This window comes from Phascolarctos cinereus, unplaced genomic scaffold (genome assembly GCF_003287225.1).
Source record: "Phascolarctos cinereus isolate Bilbo 61053 unplaced genomic scaffold, phaCin_HiC Scaffold_1;HRSCAF=81, whole genome shotgun sequence".
Lineage (NCBI taxonomy): Eukaryota > Metazoa > Chordata > Mammalia > Diprotodontia > Phascolarctidae > Phascolarctos > Phascolarctos cinereus.
The window spans coordinates 37,166,528-37,184,228 of NW_027555514.1; the positions used below are offsets into that span (position 1 = coordinate 37,166,528).

Consider the following 17,701-nt stretch of genomic DNA (forward strand, 5'->3'; position numbering starts at 1 on the left):
AATTTCGACAGCTTTCCTTCTTATTGTAGCCACATTTATTTTGTTCTTATAAAAACTCATGAACATATTTTGTTATTAAAATGCTGACATCTTTTTCACTCTCTCCTCCTCCTGATTTCATCTTTAAATAATCTGAGATTTTCTGTTTTAGTTGAATCCGATGCCAAGCTCTCCACTTTTCCCTTGCTTCTTGCTCCATATGTGATGATACTGCTCATAATCTTGGACCATCCTCCTCTTAGGAATTTTGCAAATGGGCTTATATTGTAAGCCAGCGTTGCCTTTAGCTAATATCTCTTTCCACTATACTAGGAGATCAAACATTTGCTGATTGCCTTTCTTTCTGCTTATATTTATATTCCTGGTGCTCAGCACCAGAGCGAGGCCTCTGTGTAATCCATAAACCTTTGACCTGTTTTGTTTCTTAAAGTTCAGCCCGATTTTTCAACATTTTTTGCTGCCCTCTCCATGACCACCTTTTTGCATCAAAGTATGAAGAGTATGGAGCAGCTAAGGGACGCCATAGTGCACGTAGCGCCCAGCCTGAAATCAGGAAGCCTCATCTTTGTGAGTTCAAATCTGCCCTTGGACGCTTACTAGCTATGTGACCCTGGGCAAGTCACTTAATCCTGTTTGCCTCAGTTTCCTCCTCTGTAAAATCAGCTGGAGAAGGAAATGGTGAGATGACTCCAGTATCTCTGCCAAGAGGACCCCAAGTGGGGTCCTGAAGACTCAGACATGCCTGAAAAACAACTTGACAGCAAAAGATTAAAGAGTCTGTCGATTTAACGTGCAGGTGTTATCTCTTTGTGAGATTTCTTCGCCACTTCAGCCTTGGTGCGTTAACTACAGCATGGTGGAAAACTCTGTCCTTGGAATCCTGAACTTGGGATCGTGGGACCTGAGTTCAAATTCTGAGTCTTCTCCTTAACTTCCTGTGTGACCTTGTGTAAGTCTGTTCATTTCTCTGGACCTCAGTTTCATCCTTTGTAAGATAAGGACAAGATGACTGCACAGTGCCTGGCACATAGTGGGCACTCTGTAAGTGTTAGCTGTTATTAGCTATCATTATCACCACCACCACCGCCATCATCATCATCATCATCATCATCATCATCATCATCATCATCATCATCACCACCGTCATCACCACCACCACCACCACTGCCATCATCATCATCACCACCATCACCACCATCACTGCCATCATCACCGTCACTACCATCATCACCACCACCACCATCATCATCTTCATCATCATTGTCATCATCACCACCACCGTCATTGTCATCATCTTTATCATCATTGTCATCACCACCACCACCACCATCATCATCACCACCACCACCGCCATCATCATCATCTTCATCATCGTTGTCATCATCATTATTATTGTTATTTCCTTTCCAGCACTAGTTCTATGATCTGGGACCTTCATTGTGGCCTTTTCCCCTTATAATCCTAATGAATATATCAAGAAGACATGACCAAATATAGTGGTCCATCAAATGATGTTTCTTGTTGTCTCTGGGTACACAATGAAACTACCTCTAGTAATTCCTTTGTTTGCCTTTCCAAGGGAAAGAATCTGTGATCCTTCCACCTAGCCTTGGCTTGCTTATTTCTTCTGGTTGCAGTTATCACAAGAATGCCAATGTTGATATTAGGCCATAGAATCATAGATCGAGAATTAGAAGGGTCTTTAACATCACGTTCAACCCTTTCCTTTTGTGGATGAGGAACCCGAGGATGAGAACAATTAAGTGACTTGACCAAGGTCATTCATGCAGTTTGTAAGTGCCTGAGCTGGTATTCGAACCCAGATTTTTCCTGACTCCAAGTTCATTAATTCATTTCTTCTAGTAGCAGGTTGATTTGTTAGACCTTGGACAGCGAGCTTACATTTAATGTAACGATTAAATTAATGTATATGTGGCCTGGTTTTCAAAAGCTGAAGGGGCAGGATAGGTTTCTGGGGCCATTTTGTTTATGTCTTTGTTCTGTGAGTTGCTGTGGTCAAAGAATCCTCTCCTCAGGTGGCTGTCCTACTGGGGAGGAGCCTCCCTCTGCTTAGGCTGGTTCTTGAACAGCAGACAGTGTCCCTGGGACCGTACCCTAAGCCTTTGAGATTAGGTAGAACCTAATAGAAATCGTGCTCCACCAGCCTAGCCCTCAAGAACACAGGCTCATTCCCTGGGCCACAGTGATCCCATCGAGGAGGACCTTTATGGAGGACCCAACCATCATCAATTACTACACCCATAAGTTGAAGTGTATGGCTAAAGAGATGAATTTCAGATCCCTGCTGCCTTCTCCATCTGAAAGTATTTTCTCCTTCCTTAAACTTTCTAGAGGATTTTCTTCTTTCCTCTTTCCACTGAACTTGACAGTATTTAATGTTCATGTCATATTGTCATCTCCTTGACTTTATGGGGCCATGAAGTTTTTTTTTCTTGTAACATCACTGTCTACTCCAAGGGTTCTTAACCTGGGATCTGTGAATGTGTTTTTAAAAATATTTTGATCGCTGTATTTCAATATAATTGATTTTCTTGGTAATCCTATGTGCTTTGTTTTATGCATAACATTTTTCTGAGGGGACCATAGACTTCACCACATTGGCAGAGGGGTCCATGACAGTCATTCAGGCAGTGAGCATTCATTAACTGCTTACTGTGTACTGGGCCCTGTTCTGAGGGCTGGAGATAAGGGCAGAAAACAATCCCCTTTCAAGGAGCCCACCTTCTGATAGGCAAGAAAACCTGCAAACAGCTTTGTGCAAATAAGATATTTAATAAGGATGAGTTGGAGTCTCAGAAGCAAGGCTCTAGAATTAAGAGGGGGTGGGAAAGACTTCCTATAGGAGGTGGAATTTTGGCTGGGACCTGAAGAACTCAAGGAAAACAGGAGGTGGAGAGGAACAGGGAGGGACTTCCAAGTGTGGGGGACAGCCAGGGCAAATGCACAGAGTCTGGAGATGGAGTGTCTTGTTCAAGGAGTAATAGAGTCGTAGAGTATGAGTTTGGCGGAAGGGTAAAGGGAGAAGGTAGGGTGTAATAAGACTGGAAAAATAGGGAAGGGTTAGGTAGGGCTGTGAGGGGGTCACTGGAGTTTATTGAATGGGAGGGGGTGGTGACATGATCAGACCTACAGTTTAGGAAGTGATTTTCCTGGAAGAAAACCTGCAAGTATTGTAGTAAACCAGGTGGGAGGTAATGAGGGTCTGAATTAGAGGGGAGCGGTGTCAGAGAGAAGGGGGTGTGTTTGATAGATATTGTACAGGTGACATCAACAGGCCTTGGTAGATGGTTGGAGCGGGGTAAGAGATAGGGAGGAATCTAGGATGGTAGAAGATGAGAGTCTTTGGGACCAGGAGGATGGTGGGAATCTTGACAGAAATCGGGAAATAAGTCAGAGGGGAGGTTAAAAGGTTAAGAACCTCTGAGCTAGTCCAACAGCCTGCATAAAGTAATTTGTTGAATTGAGTTCTGATGCTAAGTCCACCTTGTCCGTTATACTGCAGAGGACGCCATTGCCTTTTAACTTCTCTGTGTTAAAGGCAGAGGTTCCTGGACCCTAATCTGAACAGCGGGCATTCCCTTGACCCCCTAGACTTCCCTAAGCCCTGGGTTTTGGGTCTGACTCCCTCCTACTGCCCTTTTCCTTTGCCCTCTCCCACCTTGTGCCCCACCCCCCATCAACAGGGATTTTGAGCATCTGTTCCTTACCCAGTGGAGTCTGGGGTCGGCAGTTGACCGCTCATATCAGACACTATTTTGAGGACGGGGGTGGAGAGACCCCAACATATGGCCAGTGACTGGGGGTAGTACCCATGGGAGGATGGGCTGTGAAGCCCAGGGAAATCTTGTTGGGGCAGGGCCAGCATCTAGCATTAAGCTAACTAGGCATTTTGTAGCCCCTTCTGACTTATTTCCATAAGCATCCGGAATGGATGGAATCCAAATTTGAGTGTTAACCTTAGTCACAGCTGTCCTTGAGGCAAAAGAACACTCTTCAACTATTTCCTCCCCAAGAGGTCATTCCCCTTTCCCCTACTTGTTAGCCATTTTCTGGAATTATTTGGTTAGGGGTTAAAGCATTTTGTTTCATTATTAGATCTGAAAATTCGAATCTCTAATTTAATATACAGCCATGAAAGAAGTAAGCTGGGCTCCCCTTCTGCTGAGGGTAAGGTGGCATCACTCTCTTTCCCCAGAGTTGAGGTTCTTGGTGCCCTACTCATACCCAAGCCCGCCATCTTGCTGTTTCTCTCCCGTGCTTATCTCTACCTCCTTGTGTGTCTCTTATGGTACCCATTTTCCTCTATCAAAATGATTTGTGTTTATAGCTTCACTCCCCTATTATATCTTAAATAGAACCTTGGAAAGAAGATTTTTTTTCACCCATTATTCCCCTGGAGGTTTGCCCCGCCTTGCTGGAGTAGGTGATCAGTAAAATATTTTGGGAATTGAAGAACCGATTGAAAGATGGCCCTAGCCAATGCCTGTGAAGCCACTGGCTCTCAGAAGGTGCTGGGACTTAGATGTTTAGGATGGGAAGATGAAGTAAGACAGGCTCTCCCTGCCCTCTGGGAGCTTTCAGTCCAATGTCTGGTCGCCTTGGAGGAGGGAAGGGAGGCTTCACAGTGGAGTTGTATGGCTTTATATTCATTGGTAGGAGAATGGATGGAGGTGGTCATCTTTCTGTGTGGCTACAGGTGCTCGCCCTTGGTTTGGGGGAGTAGTTTGAATGACTCCTCAATACAAGTCATTGGTGACCAGAGCTTGCCCTAGACAAGACTTCAAAAGTAACAAAGCATTTGGGGGGGGTAGCCTCACCTCCCTTTTCTGTACCTTTTCCTTAAAGTGCCCACTGTCCCCAGGTAGCCAGGAGTCACAGCCACTGGAGGCATGGTAGTACAGTAGTAAGAGGGCTTCACTTGCCGTCAGAGGACCTGGATTCAAATGTTGACCCTGCTCCTTATCACTATTGTGACTTTAAGCAAGGTACTTTACCTCTGGGTCTCTGCTCATCTGTAAAACGGGTTAGGTGGCCTTCAAGTTCCCGTCCAACTCTATAATTCATTGACTTCTAAGTCTGAAATCGTGACCCCACTGGTCACCTAATTCATGCTAATGGGTCGGTAGTAGACAACGAGCTCATTTGTATTTTAGAAGGTTGGTGTTTAAGGAATGGCTCACCAGTGGTGGAATTTCAGACCCCTTTGTACTTGGGTTGGGATAGATTAGGAATCTGGAAACCCCTTCGCTGCCCCTCTCAGATCATGACTTCTGTAACTCCTGAGGGGTCCTTGGAGGTCATGCATCCAGTCCCCTTTCGTTTTCAGATAAGACAATAGATGAATTTCAGAAATGACTCGCCCCTGGTCGCCCAGAGGCGGATGGCCGAGTTGGGATGGTGAGCTCCCTCCAAATCCAGGGCTCTCTGCACTGGACCGTGAAACCACACACCAGGTCCTTAAAGACAGTAACATTTCTCCTGCTTCTGTCTGCATGTTGGCAGCCCCGCCAGTTTGCCAGTCAGCATCCTTTTAGAAGACTCCCTGCCCCGAAGTCTTTCTTTGGTCATCGCTTGGTGCCAGATTGTGGTTATCGAGGCAGACATCCCCTGAGGCTAAACCCTATTTGATCCTGTGAACCAGTGAGATGATATTGGTGAAGCACTGAGCACAGTGCCTGGCACACGTAGTAGGTGCTATATAAAAATACTCGTTCCCTTCCCCCCTGTATATGGTAATAAGTCAGTAAATATTTACCAAATGCCTACTGTGTACCAGCCTCCGGGGATGCAGAATTCTCAAGGAACTCACAATGATTACAGCAAAGGGATTGCCGTTACTCAGGGGTACATATTCTTCCCACTTTCTGGGGGCTACGGGGGCCCACTGCTTTCTCTTCCCAGGCCTTGTGCTCGGCCTTGTGCCCTTTGGGTCCAGAGTTAGGTACCACCGAAGGATGCTTCCACTGGGGCCCCCAAGGATGGAGTTGACTGTGGGAGTGGAGGTGCTAGGGGATGGTGAGCGAGTCAGCCCTGTTTCTCACTCCTACTAAAGTTAACTGTTAACGCAGTAGTACAGAAGTCTCTCCTTCAGCCAGCTGGTTTGGGACTCCACTGGAGCAGACAGCATCACACATAGACATGTGGCCATTACGTATATAATCTGCATGTATACTAGTCCTTTCAACCTGTGTTTTGTGCAGAATATTTTCTATAATCAATTCCTGAAAATTGTACCCATAAATCATACACACCCCTGTTCAAGTATTAAGGTGCATTCAGGGTGCTTCCTCAGCTGGTTTAGTCTTTTAACTTTTGATTAGTGAAAAGCGCAGGCCTGTTGTTCTCCCCACCTTTTCCCCCCGCTGCTCCACCCCCATTTTGTTTTCTCTATGTTTGCCAGATTGCCTTAGGAAGCTTGTTGCCCTGAGAATGGATTTAGCCAAGGAAAACTCTTATCTCTGAAAGGAAGCAGTCTGTGTGTTTCTGCTGGAGATATTCTTGGCTACTTAATATTTTTGTGAATTATTATCTTTGATAGCAGGGCCTGCTCTCCAGAGAGTTGGAGGATATTGGGCATTCTTAGACTTTCATGCACAAAAGGAAAATATCTCACTCTGAAGTCTAGAGAAGGGATAAAAAGTCATTCCGCTTCTATATTACTCTGCCTAAATAAACAGAGACACCTCATTGTTTTTAAACCCCTAAAGACCCCGTGCCCAGCACGCCATAAGATGTACATCATTTTAACATTTCTCTGGGTTTTTTTCCCCTCTTTCCTTTCTGTGGCTACAAATCTCTTTTCAAGCACATGTTGATTTTCTGCTTTACAATTTCTGTTGCTGTGCTATTACCGTTCAGTCTGCTTTCATTTCGGTCTAAAATGACTACCTAAGAGGGCTGGAAGCATACTATTATTTCTCATGGTTCAATCTAGGAAAGGAAAAAGGGGGAGGGGGAGAGGACTTTTAGCTCAAGGGCCATAAAAGTGCTACTGTCTCATTTTAAAAATGTTTTCTGAATGTAAATACCGGTCTAATAATTGCTATTGAAGGCAGAGAACTTTGGGGTCTGAAGATTGTAACAGCGACTCATTATTCTGCGCCTGTGATGGATCTATTAGGTTTTTTTTTCCTTTTCCCCCGATACGTTGACAACATAATGTAGTCAATTGCATCTTGAATCACGTTTTTATCGGGCACACAAATGATGGTGAAACATATCCCCTCCAATGCACGGGACTCTCCCCAGCCTAGGTGCAGGTAGAACACAAGTGTGCTTTGTGTGGCCGTGTGAAAGCGTCCAACAGCTGGTAATTGTCTCTTAAGGGAAGTCAGATTCTCATGATGAATATGGCCCATTGGTCCCTGAGTTATTTATTCAATTAGGCCCTACATTTCATAAATGCCAGAAGGCAGTTTATATTTTCTTCACGGAAATCACATAGACTTCTATATCTTTTAAAAACAAAGTGTCAGGAAAAAAAGGCATTCATGGCTATTTTTCTCTCTTCCTCCCTCCCCCTCCCCTGCTTCCTTTCCCTCTCTCTTAGGCAGCTGTTGAAATGGGTTGTGGACTGAATAAGCTAGAGAAACGTGATGAAAAACGGCCTGGTAATATTTATTCAACTCTGAAGAGGCCTCAGGTAGAAACCAAGATCGATGTGGCCTATGAATACCGCTTCCTGGAGTTTACCACGCTGAGTGATGGTAAGTGTTTCTGTGCATCTTCCCTGGCCGTGGATGTGAATTGGGAACTGAGCGCACCATTGTAGCCTTCTCAGTGGACGGGATTGCTCTGTGGCAGATAATCTCATGCATTAATAAATGAGAGGGAGTCCTCTTCCCAGAAATTTGGCTTCTGTTTCTCCACCTACCCTCCCATGGCACGTGGAGAGAGGTAGCCATCCGAGAAGCTGCCTGGTTTTGCCTTTCCTGGAATAGGGTCTTTCCAAAGTGGCCATCACTGTGGGCAAAGGGCCCAAGAGCACATGGATTGACGCATGAGGTTCTCAAGGGAGATTTCTGGAAGAATCAGGGTTTTCCGTCAACTTTCAGTGTCGACAATAACTCCATCGCCGATGCAGACTGCATTCTATCTGTCCCTGTGTGAGCGCTCCATCACCAGTGCAGGTTGCAACCCATCTGTGATTTAGATAAGTGCAGGAGTGTTGCTTGTGGTAACCGAGGTAGTAAGTGTCGCAGACTGGACTTGAACTTTCATCTACGTGACTCCAAGCCAAGAACCCTGTCTGACACTACCTTCAGTTATTTGCCTATCAGGATTATCAGTAGCAGGTATTGAAGTGTGTTGGCATTATACTAGGCACTGGAGAGACACAGAGATAGCATAAACTCCAATTCCTGCTCTCTAGGAGTTTATAATTTAGTTATGTGTGTGGGTAGATATATCAGGAGCATAAGATTACAGATTGAAATCTGGGAGGCCGTCCAGTACAGTGCCCTCATTTTTCAGATGAGGAAACTGAGATCCCAAAGGTGAAAGGACTTCACCAAAGTCATACAGAGGGATGACTAGATCATCTCACTCTGGAGTGGATTCCTTTTCCAGTGAAGGCAGTGCCTGGTGAAGAGCACTTCCTCTGGAATTTTTAGTTAGAAAGTGTTGTTCAGTTGTTTTGGTCACGTCTGACTCTTTGTGGCCTGATTTGGGGTTTTCTTGGCAAAGATACTGCGGGGGTTTGCCATTTCCTTCTCCAGTTCATTTTACAGATGAGGAAACCGAGGCAGACAGGGTTAAATGACTTGGGCAGGGTCATACAGCTGGTAAGTGTCTGAGGCTGGATTTGAACTCGTGAAGATGAGTCTTCCTGACTCCAGGCTGGCGCTCTGTGCACTGTGGCACCGCCGAGCAGTCACTTAGGGAGTAGCCTGGGACGTTGAAGGGTGGAATGGTTTGTTCAAGGTCACAACGCCAGTGATTCCAAACTTGGCCCTCTGTCCAGTCTGCCATGTTTCTCTCCGGTGCAGATACGGTGTGTAGCATTTCTAAGGTTTTAGGTGACTTGAGGTCCTTTTGCCCTGTAGTCAGTCAGCTAACTAATGTTTATTAAGCTCCAGCTGTGAGCCAGGTGCTGTGCCTAGGGGTCCAGATTCTGTTCTTTACAAATGTCTCCAAACGAGTGAGTGATAAGTGTCAGGTCAGAGGCTGTAGAGCAAAGAATCCAAAGGAGAGAAACAGGACTTCTGAATGAGTTAATCAGAGGGTGCTCGCTGGAGGAGGTGGGCTTTGAGCTGGAGCCTTGAGGGGCTGGCAGTACAAATCTCAACCTCGCTTGTAGGATACCTGGCTCTCCAGCTCGGTATGAACCTCTGTTGATAAGTGGGATCATTTAAGTTGGCACTGTTCTGTTAGTGAATGTTGCCACCTGTGAACACCATGGAAATGTACATCCATTTTTTTTGTGTGACACATGGACCTATTTGATGGTCTTGGGAAGCCTGTGACCCCTTCTCAGAATCATGTGTTTAAATGCACATAGGGTAACAGAAGAAACCAATCAGATACTCAAAGGAAACAGGCTCAGGGAACCTGGATTAAGAGCCCTGTTTTAGATCATTGGGATTCGTCCTTAATATGGTTTGGTTCTGGCCTTGCTTACTCGTCAGCATCCTTCATTTATGTAGCTGCCAGGGTAGAAAGTCGTAGGCGTCTCAAGTGTGAAGAGAGCAGCCTGCCAAAAAACATAACTCTGTGGGATTTGACTGTGTCTTAAATTTTCAGTTAACTTTGGCCACTGAGGGATGAACCTTGCCCTCTGATGAGTTTCACCACAGCTGAACGCACCCAAGGCATGGCAATTTCTGTCAAACCATGGCTCTATGCCAAGTCCCTCTGGAGCCCCCCGAAAGCCACCTGAGTGGGTAAGCTTCCTGGAGTCGACTGTGCTCTCTCCATCTGTGTGGGTGCCAGTTGGCGTGGTTACAAGATGGTGCTGATGGGTCAATGTGGAGGGTTTGATCCCTGCACAGTGTGGCCCGCTTTGTATGTGTGAGAAAACAGTTATGCCAGCAGTATTCATCATGTCCCTAAATTCTCCTGGATGCTGGACAGATGGGTGCCCCACATCCCTCGGGGAGCTGGCTGAAACGTGGCATGTTGCCTCTGTGGCAGCCTGGCACCCCCAGTGAATGGCGGGCTGCGGGTTATTTTTGCAGGTACATTGCATGCTTGTGTTCTTGGATTGGTTTAGTGTTTGAGATCCTGGATGTGGTTTTGTGATGTATGAACTAGACTGAAATATTTCAGTTGACAAGCAGAACATTTGTAACTTGTGCTACATTAAAATAATAGTGATAATAAAAAGAACCCAGCCTTTCCCCTCCCATCATGCACTGTAACAATGCATGACAGGCTTTTGTATGTACTTTATTAGGATTCTGAGGTACCCACCTTTTTTTTGTTTTTTAATGTGACTCTTCAGGATGATAGTGAAACATCCCCTTGGGCTCATCTCCAATCCCTTATTATAATGGGATGTGGAGATTGGAGGGACCTGAGAGGCCATGTAGTGAAACCCCCTCATTTTAGAGACTAGTGAACTGAGGCCCAGGGAACTTAAGATCCTTGCCCAAGGTACCCCAGGTAAGCTTAAGTGACTTGTCCAAAGTAGCATAGGTAATATACTTCAGAAGTGGGCATCTCAGACTACCAAACTGCTACTATTCCCACTCTGTCACGCTGCTTCCTTCTCTTATAATTTTCCTGGTTAAGAAGTTTTTTAATAGCTAGCTAGCCCTCTGAATTAATCTTTTCCTCCCTTCCCTTCCCTTCCCTTCCTTCCCTTCCTTCCCTTCCCCCTTCCTTCCCTTCCCTTCCCTTCCCTTCCCTTCCCTTCCCTTCCCTTCCCTTCCTTCCTTCCCTTCCCTTCCCTTCCCTTCCCTTCCCTTCCCTTCCCTTCCCTTCCCTTCCCTTCCCTTCCCTTCCCTTCCCTTCCCTTCCCCCATTCTTTCTTCCTCCTTCTCTGCCTCCCTCCTTCCTTTTTAAAAAGCAAAATGTAGTTGTTGGGTTCTTCCCCCCCCCCTTTTAAAGCCTTTATCAAGCTCTTATGCTGTGTGTGTGAATTTTGGGGGGGTCATTCTGATAAGCAGAGCACCCCTCATTTATTGAAATCATTCACATAGTATGATGGATCATTACAAAGGTGAGTCTGCGTTTTGCTTTCTGCACAGGACACATGAGGCAGAGACCCCGGAGTGTAGCTTTTCAGAAGCAGAAGAAGATCCCCATGCCCTCTTTCCCCCCATTGGCCTATTCCTTGCCAGGAGAAAATAAAGATGATTCTTGACGAGTATTTTATCTCTTGAACACAAGGCCAGGTTGCTGTAGCTTTGCTTGGCCAGGATGGGGAGCGGGTCCTGAGCCTGGGGACCTCGGTGAAACGGCCCCTGGCTTCTCCTTGCTGGAGAGCTGATCATCTTGGCCCTGCGGTTTCCACGGTAACCACAGAGGTACCCGTAACCTCGGGGGAAGGGCCGTGAGTCTGCAGAGCTGGGCGTTACCTTTCAAGAAAATGTTCCTGCGAATCTCTTTTGCCCCATTAAAAACAACAGGGGAAAATTGCTTCTGATGGATTCTGTATTAGCTCCCTCTGCGTTGTCATCATAGTCATCAGTAATAGACATATGGAGTGCCTGCTCTTTGCACAGTAGTATAAGACAGAACCTGCCCTCAGGAGGCATACTGTCTATTAGGATGGGCATCCGTGCTGGCCTTAGAGTCTGAAGACCTTCATTCAAATCCTGCCTTAGATCATTATCTGGGTGTTGCTGTGTAGGTCACCTAGGCTAAGGCCCTTTCAGCCTTAGTTTCCTCATCTGTAAAATGGGTACACATTATTAATACCTACAGGACTTGCCTAGGATGGTTGTTGTGGGGCCAAAAGGAGACAATGAATGGAATGCGTTTTCCAAAGCTTAATTCAATGTACCTTATCTAGTTGGGGTGATGGGTCCCAAGGCATAAAACAAGTAACAGTATGAGGTAGTACCTCGGATGAGTGGTTTCTCCACTCTACTGCAGCTGATGATGATGGCAGTGGGGCTTAGGGCGGATTGGATGGAGAAGGAGGCTGAATGCAGGGAGCCCAGATAGGAGACTGCTGTAGTCATCCAGGGGAAAGATGGCAAGGCCTTGCACCCCAAGGGAATGGCTGTGGAACTGGGGGAGATGTGATGGTGAGAGATGATATGAAGGATCATGAGGACTTGATGATTGGAGAAGAGCTTGGCATCTTGGCTTGAGTCCATGGGCTAAGAACTGAACTTGGGGTCAGGAAGACCTTGGCTCAGATCCTGCCTGGGCACGCCTCCCAAGCGTCATCAGATGGTAGGAGCGGATGAAAATCAAATGAGATCAGGAATGGTAGGTGTTGTACAACCTTGAAGCAGGGCTTCTCAACCTGGCCTCCGTACACCTGTTTTTTAAATATTTTGGTAATTGTTTTTATTTCTTTATTTAGAAGGCAAAGTGACTTGCCCAGAGTCATACAACTAATAGGTGTCTGAGGCCAAATTTGCACTCGGATCCTCCTGACTCCAAGCCTGGTGTTCTATCCACTGCGCCACCTAGCTGCCCCATTTTTTTGTTTTTAATTTATTTAGGGAACTTTATTTCAGTATAACTGGTTTCCTTTGAATGTTGTCACATATTTTAAAACATCCTTCTGAGTAGGGGTCCGTAGCTTCACCAGACTGTCAGAAAGGTCCATGACCCCTAAAAGGTCAAGAACCCACTCCTTCAAGTGTGGCATCATGTGCAGACAGCTGGTTGCAGGGTCAGGAAGACCCAGGATTAAATTCTTCCTCTAACACAAACTGGTTCTGGGGCTATTGGCGAATAAATTCACCTCTGACTTGTCTTTTCACCTGTGTGACCCTGGGCAAGCTAGGCCTCAGTTTCCTTATCTGTAAAAATGATTAGATGGCTTATCAGGTCCCTTCTAGCTATAAATCTAAGACCCTACAACCCTCTGGGACTCTATTCTGTCAGTCATCCCTTCCCTTTCTTGCATCTTTCCTTCTTCCAACTGGCTCTCTCTCAAGTATCTTCAAATTTAAAATAAAAAAGGCAACCTTCCAGGACTGTAAGTCACATAGCAGGTACTGATCTGCATTGGTCTAGGGAGTTTCCTCACTGGCACTTCTTTATACCCATGAAATCTCAAGTCTGGTCCAAAAAAACCTCACAGCAAAATGGCACCATGTCAAGATGACTCCAGAGTTTCAACTCTGGGAAGATGATGGCACCATTGACTGAAATGGGTAAGGGGCTTTGGGGGAGATAAATTAAGGCTCCAGTTTTGATGCTGTTCATTTGAGGTGTCGCCTGGATGCTGGGTGGCAGTGCTTAGCCAGCCGTCGGCCCGTTGGAGATGGGATGCTGAAGCTCAGGAGAGCAGTTGGGTCGGAGATCTTGGCAGTCATCTGTGGAGAGGGGATAATCGAAGCTGTGTAAGTCGATGATGGATGAGATCTTTGAGAGAGAGTGCTGAGAGACAAGTGAGGGCAAGGCCTGAGCCTCGACATGCTTCACCCGCGTGGAGGAGGGAGCAGATGGCTCCCATGAAAACAACAGAAGGTGCAGCCAGAGGGGGAGTGTTGGACGGTACCTGGCTTTGGAACCAGACGTGTAAGCTTGACTCTTCTGCTCACTATGTGTGTGACCTTGGCCCAGACACAGTGGTCTTGGGCCTCAGTTTCCTCATTTGTAAAATGAGTGGTTGGACTAGATGGTCTCTTAAGGTCCCTTTCACGTGTGAAATAATATGGATGGTAGCCCAAGGGGTGGGGGAAAACACTACAAAGGCAGGGAACTTTTTTTTTGTTTAAAATTTGGAGATGCTTGAGAGAAGGCCAGTTGGGAGAGGGAAAGAGGCAAGAAAGGGAAGGGATAATTGATGGAACAGAGTCCCAGAGGATCACGGAATCTTCAGTCTAGAGCCGGAAGGCCCCTCAGAAGCCTTCTAGTCCAACCCTCTATTTTACAGATGGGGAAATTGAGTCCTGACTTGCCCAAGGTCACACAGGTGAAAAAGCAAAAAAGGGGGTTGAATCAGCAGTATAATGTAGAGGGCTTAGCTCTGGAAACGAGGAGGACCCCTTTGATCCTTTTTGGCGAGGGAAAGAATGATAATAATAAAGGGTAAGGGGTTGGAATCTCAGCTGTGTTAACTTACTATCTGTCTGACCTCAGCCAGAATGCTCCTGAATCTAGGACCCTGAAGTCCTGTGAGTAATGACAGTAATAATCATAATAGCTAGTAATGATTAAAGATTTACAAAGCACTTCTCATCTGATCCTTAGCAGCACGTCCCGTGATCTAGGTGTTGATGTTGTACCCATTTTATAGATGAGAGCAGACTTGCCTTTTTAAGGTGTCACAGCTAGCAGCGGTGCTGCGGGGCTGTGAATCTGGTGATTTGGGATCATTGTTCTTTCCTCTACACACGCCACATCTCTTTAGGGCCGCAGAATTCACTGACCACCGTGTTCCAGGTAGACTGTTATTTCTTTGTTGGCCGAGCTCTAGGTCTTGTTCAGTGTTGCCTTCTGCCCTGGGTTCCCGAGGACTGTGCAGTGGGGAGCAGGGAAGGTTTCAGGTGTGGGTTTTTTTGATTCTGAACTTAACAACACCCAGTAAGATGTACATTTACATATTTCAGTCGTTTTTCAGTCACGTCTGACTCTTCATGACCCCATTTGGGGTTTTCTTGGCAAGGAGATTAGAGTGGTTTGACATTTCCTTCTCTGGCTCCTTTTATAGATGAGGAAACTGAGGCCAACAGGGTAAAATGACTTGCCCAGGGTCACACAGCTAGTAAATATCTGAGGCTGCATTTGAACTGAGGAAGAGGAGACTTCCTGACTCCAGGCCCAGCACTCTGTCCGCTACAGGACCTAGCTGCCATTTACATGCAGAAAGATTAGTAGAGATGATTGACCAGAAAGCTGCACATTAGCACCCCAGCATCTTCTGTATAGTAATTGGGGTTGGACCATCCGTGTGTCCTGCTTGCCCTGTGGTCCGTCTGGTTTGCTCACACCCACGTCCAGTTCCTTCCACCCTGCTGTCTTGGCCTTTGGCCGGAGGGGCCTGACCCAGGCTCTCAGGGAGGGACTCGGCACTGGTCACCAGGAGGAGGTGTCAACAGACTCAGCTTAAGTCGGCTCTAGGGTGAATTATTCCCCCAGATGCCTCCTCAATGTGGATGTCCACCAAAGAATGCCATCTGGTCAAACATCTGAATCTTCTAGGTGTGGGGGAAGGGAGGGAGGGAGGGAGAATTATCCAAATTACAAAATGATCCCGCCTTCCTCCAAGAATTTAGCCTGAGTTCCTAGGAATCCTGGGCTCCCAATATTAGTGTGCTGAAGCATTGGTTTGGAACACTGTCACTGCTGACCTGAGCTGGCATTTAGGCCTAATGAGGTGCTTCCAAATCTGATATTTAGAAAGTGCCCATTAAGCCACGGGAGTTCTCTGGCCCAGCCTGGGGGCCAGCTCTGAAGGGCTTCCTTAAAGAAATCCAAAGAGTCATACTGTCAGAGGTAAGCCATCAGAAGGGAAGACTCAGCCCCCGGGAGATGCCTTTGTCACCCAGGGGAGTGGGTGATGCAGGTGCTAGTGGAGCTGCCTTTGGCTTTCTTGAGCTGCTGGTCAGTTTGGAGGTCTGGGACCTCAGTTTGAATCCTGTCTCCCCCCCCCCATTGGTAGATGATATTTCCTCACTGGTTGCTTCTTCATGTAGCAGTGAAATCACAGATCTGAGCAAGAAAAGAATCCAGTGAACCCAAATCCCTCTAACCGCAGGCCTGGAGCTCAGTCCAGGCCTATGAAATCGTAGGATTTCTATCCGGAAGGTACTCTGGATCTCTTCCTACCCCTTCATTTTACAGACAGTGAAAATGAGTCCTAGAGCAAAGGGGGCCTTGTCATAATGAAGGCAGTATTGAACTTTGGTTAGAGGGTGGGGCTACGTTACTTACTTCTCAGTGTCCGGCCTCAGTTTCTCCATCTTTAAAATGGGTGGTGTCTAAGGGCTCCCTCCAGATTTATAGCTCCTTAGGCAGCTAGAACAAGGGATTTCAGATCCTGCCCCAGACCCTTCCTAGCTAGCTGGGTGACTGTGGACAAGTCACTTCACCACTGTTTGCCTCAGTTTCCTCACCTGTAAAATGGAAAGGAGATTGGCACCTACCTCACAGCGTGGTTACACATATGTCAAGTGCCCTGTCAAACTTGAAGTGATATATAAGTGCTAGCTATTATTATTATTAATGATAATCATTATTGCTGTCCTTGGTCCTAAGACAATTAACATGGTGAATATATAATTACCTATATAGCCGAATAGTATTAATTATATAATATGATGCGTTCTATTATATGAATTATTACTATCCTTGATCCTAAGACAATTAATATCATTAATACAATATGATCAATGATTACGTATATGACGTAATTGTGTTATATAATTAATTATATCATATGAATTATTGACTCCTTGCTCCTAAGATAATTAATATATAATTGTTATAGTAAGATCAGTGATTTCTTATGTAATAGAATTACATTGATTATATGATTATATCATAGAAATTATTCTGACTATCCTTGATTTGAAGACAATAGGAATCAGTGCAACCAATTATATTATTATAATAGAAATAATTATATGACAGGTAATTATATGTTATATGACACATATAATGAATATATCACATAACCTATTATATTAATTATATAACAGAATTGAATTGATTCTGTGACATAATTAATTATACTATTGTCATCCTTTCCCCTAAGATAATGACTATGTAATAGACTTAATTCTATGCCAGAATATCAGTTACATAATGAATTCTGTCATGTTAATTATTCTTAACCTTGATTCTAAGAGGTCCTATAACTTGCCCAAGGTCACGTAGGTTCCAGACCTGGGCTATGTCCCCAATTTCCTACCCCAGGTCCAAGTCTGGTAAGTGTTCTTTGTTACCTCATAGGCCGCAGGAGTTTGAATGCTTGTTTTTTTATCTAGACCTGTGATTTTGCTGATATTGTAATGATGATGATGATGATGACATCCTTCTAGCATTTTGAGTTTACAAACCTCTTTTACAAACACAGTCTGATTTGATCTTCCTAAGGTGGGTGGAGGGGACTGAGGCTCAGCAGATTTGTCAGCTCTTGTGCAGCTCAGAGACTTGGGGAGTTGCCTGGGAACAGAGGGGAGCCGAGCGAATTGCCCAGGGGCCTTGGACCAGTAGGAGTCCTTGGCCTTGCTAGCCCTTGGGCCGGCCATCTCTCCTTCTTACTCCACTCCAGTTCGCATGACCCTGAGCTAAGAGCTTTGGGGACTTAGTGTGTGTGTTCCCCTTGGACAATCTCTCCTTGCTACTCAAGATAGCATCTAATATTGACTTCACGGACACCATCTTTCCTTTCCATAGCATTAGGTTAAACTGTTAGCCCCTGGTTTCTCTCAGCACTCGTTAAAAAGCTGCGGCCTCTCTCAGGGAGTGCAATGATTTGATCCTGCTTTGGGTAAAAGCAGTTGTTTCCCATGATGAAGTTATTTAATTTCCGGTCTGTGTTTCACAAGCTTGGGGGAGGTAGGCAGGGGCAGAGGCAGGAGGGAGGGAGATTTTCTGGAATTTG

At 45.7% G+C, this 17,701-nt stretch overlaps 1 protein-coding gene across 2 annotated transcripts in view; it reads left to right on the forward strand.

The window, feature by feature from the left end:
* The window catches only part of RFTN1 (raftlin, lipid raft linker 1), a 202,218-nt gene that overhangs the window by 11,715 nt on the left and 172,802 nt on the right, over positions 1-17,701 (forward strand). For both annotated transcript variants that reach the window (XM_020987219.2, XM_078151446.1), the window contains exon 2: positions 7,571-7,727. In XM_020987219.2, the coding sequence (XP_020842878.1) occupies positions 7,583-7,727 (145 nt within the window). In that variant the 5' untranslated portion in view covers positions 7,571-7,582. The remainder of the gene's footprint in view (positions 1-7,570; positions 7,728-17,701) is intronic.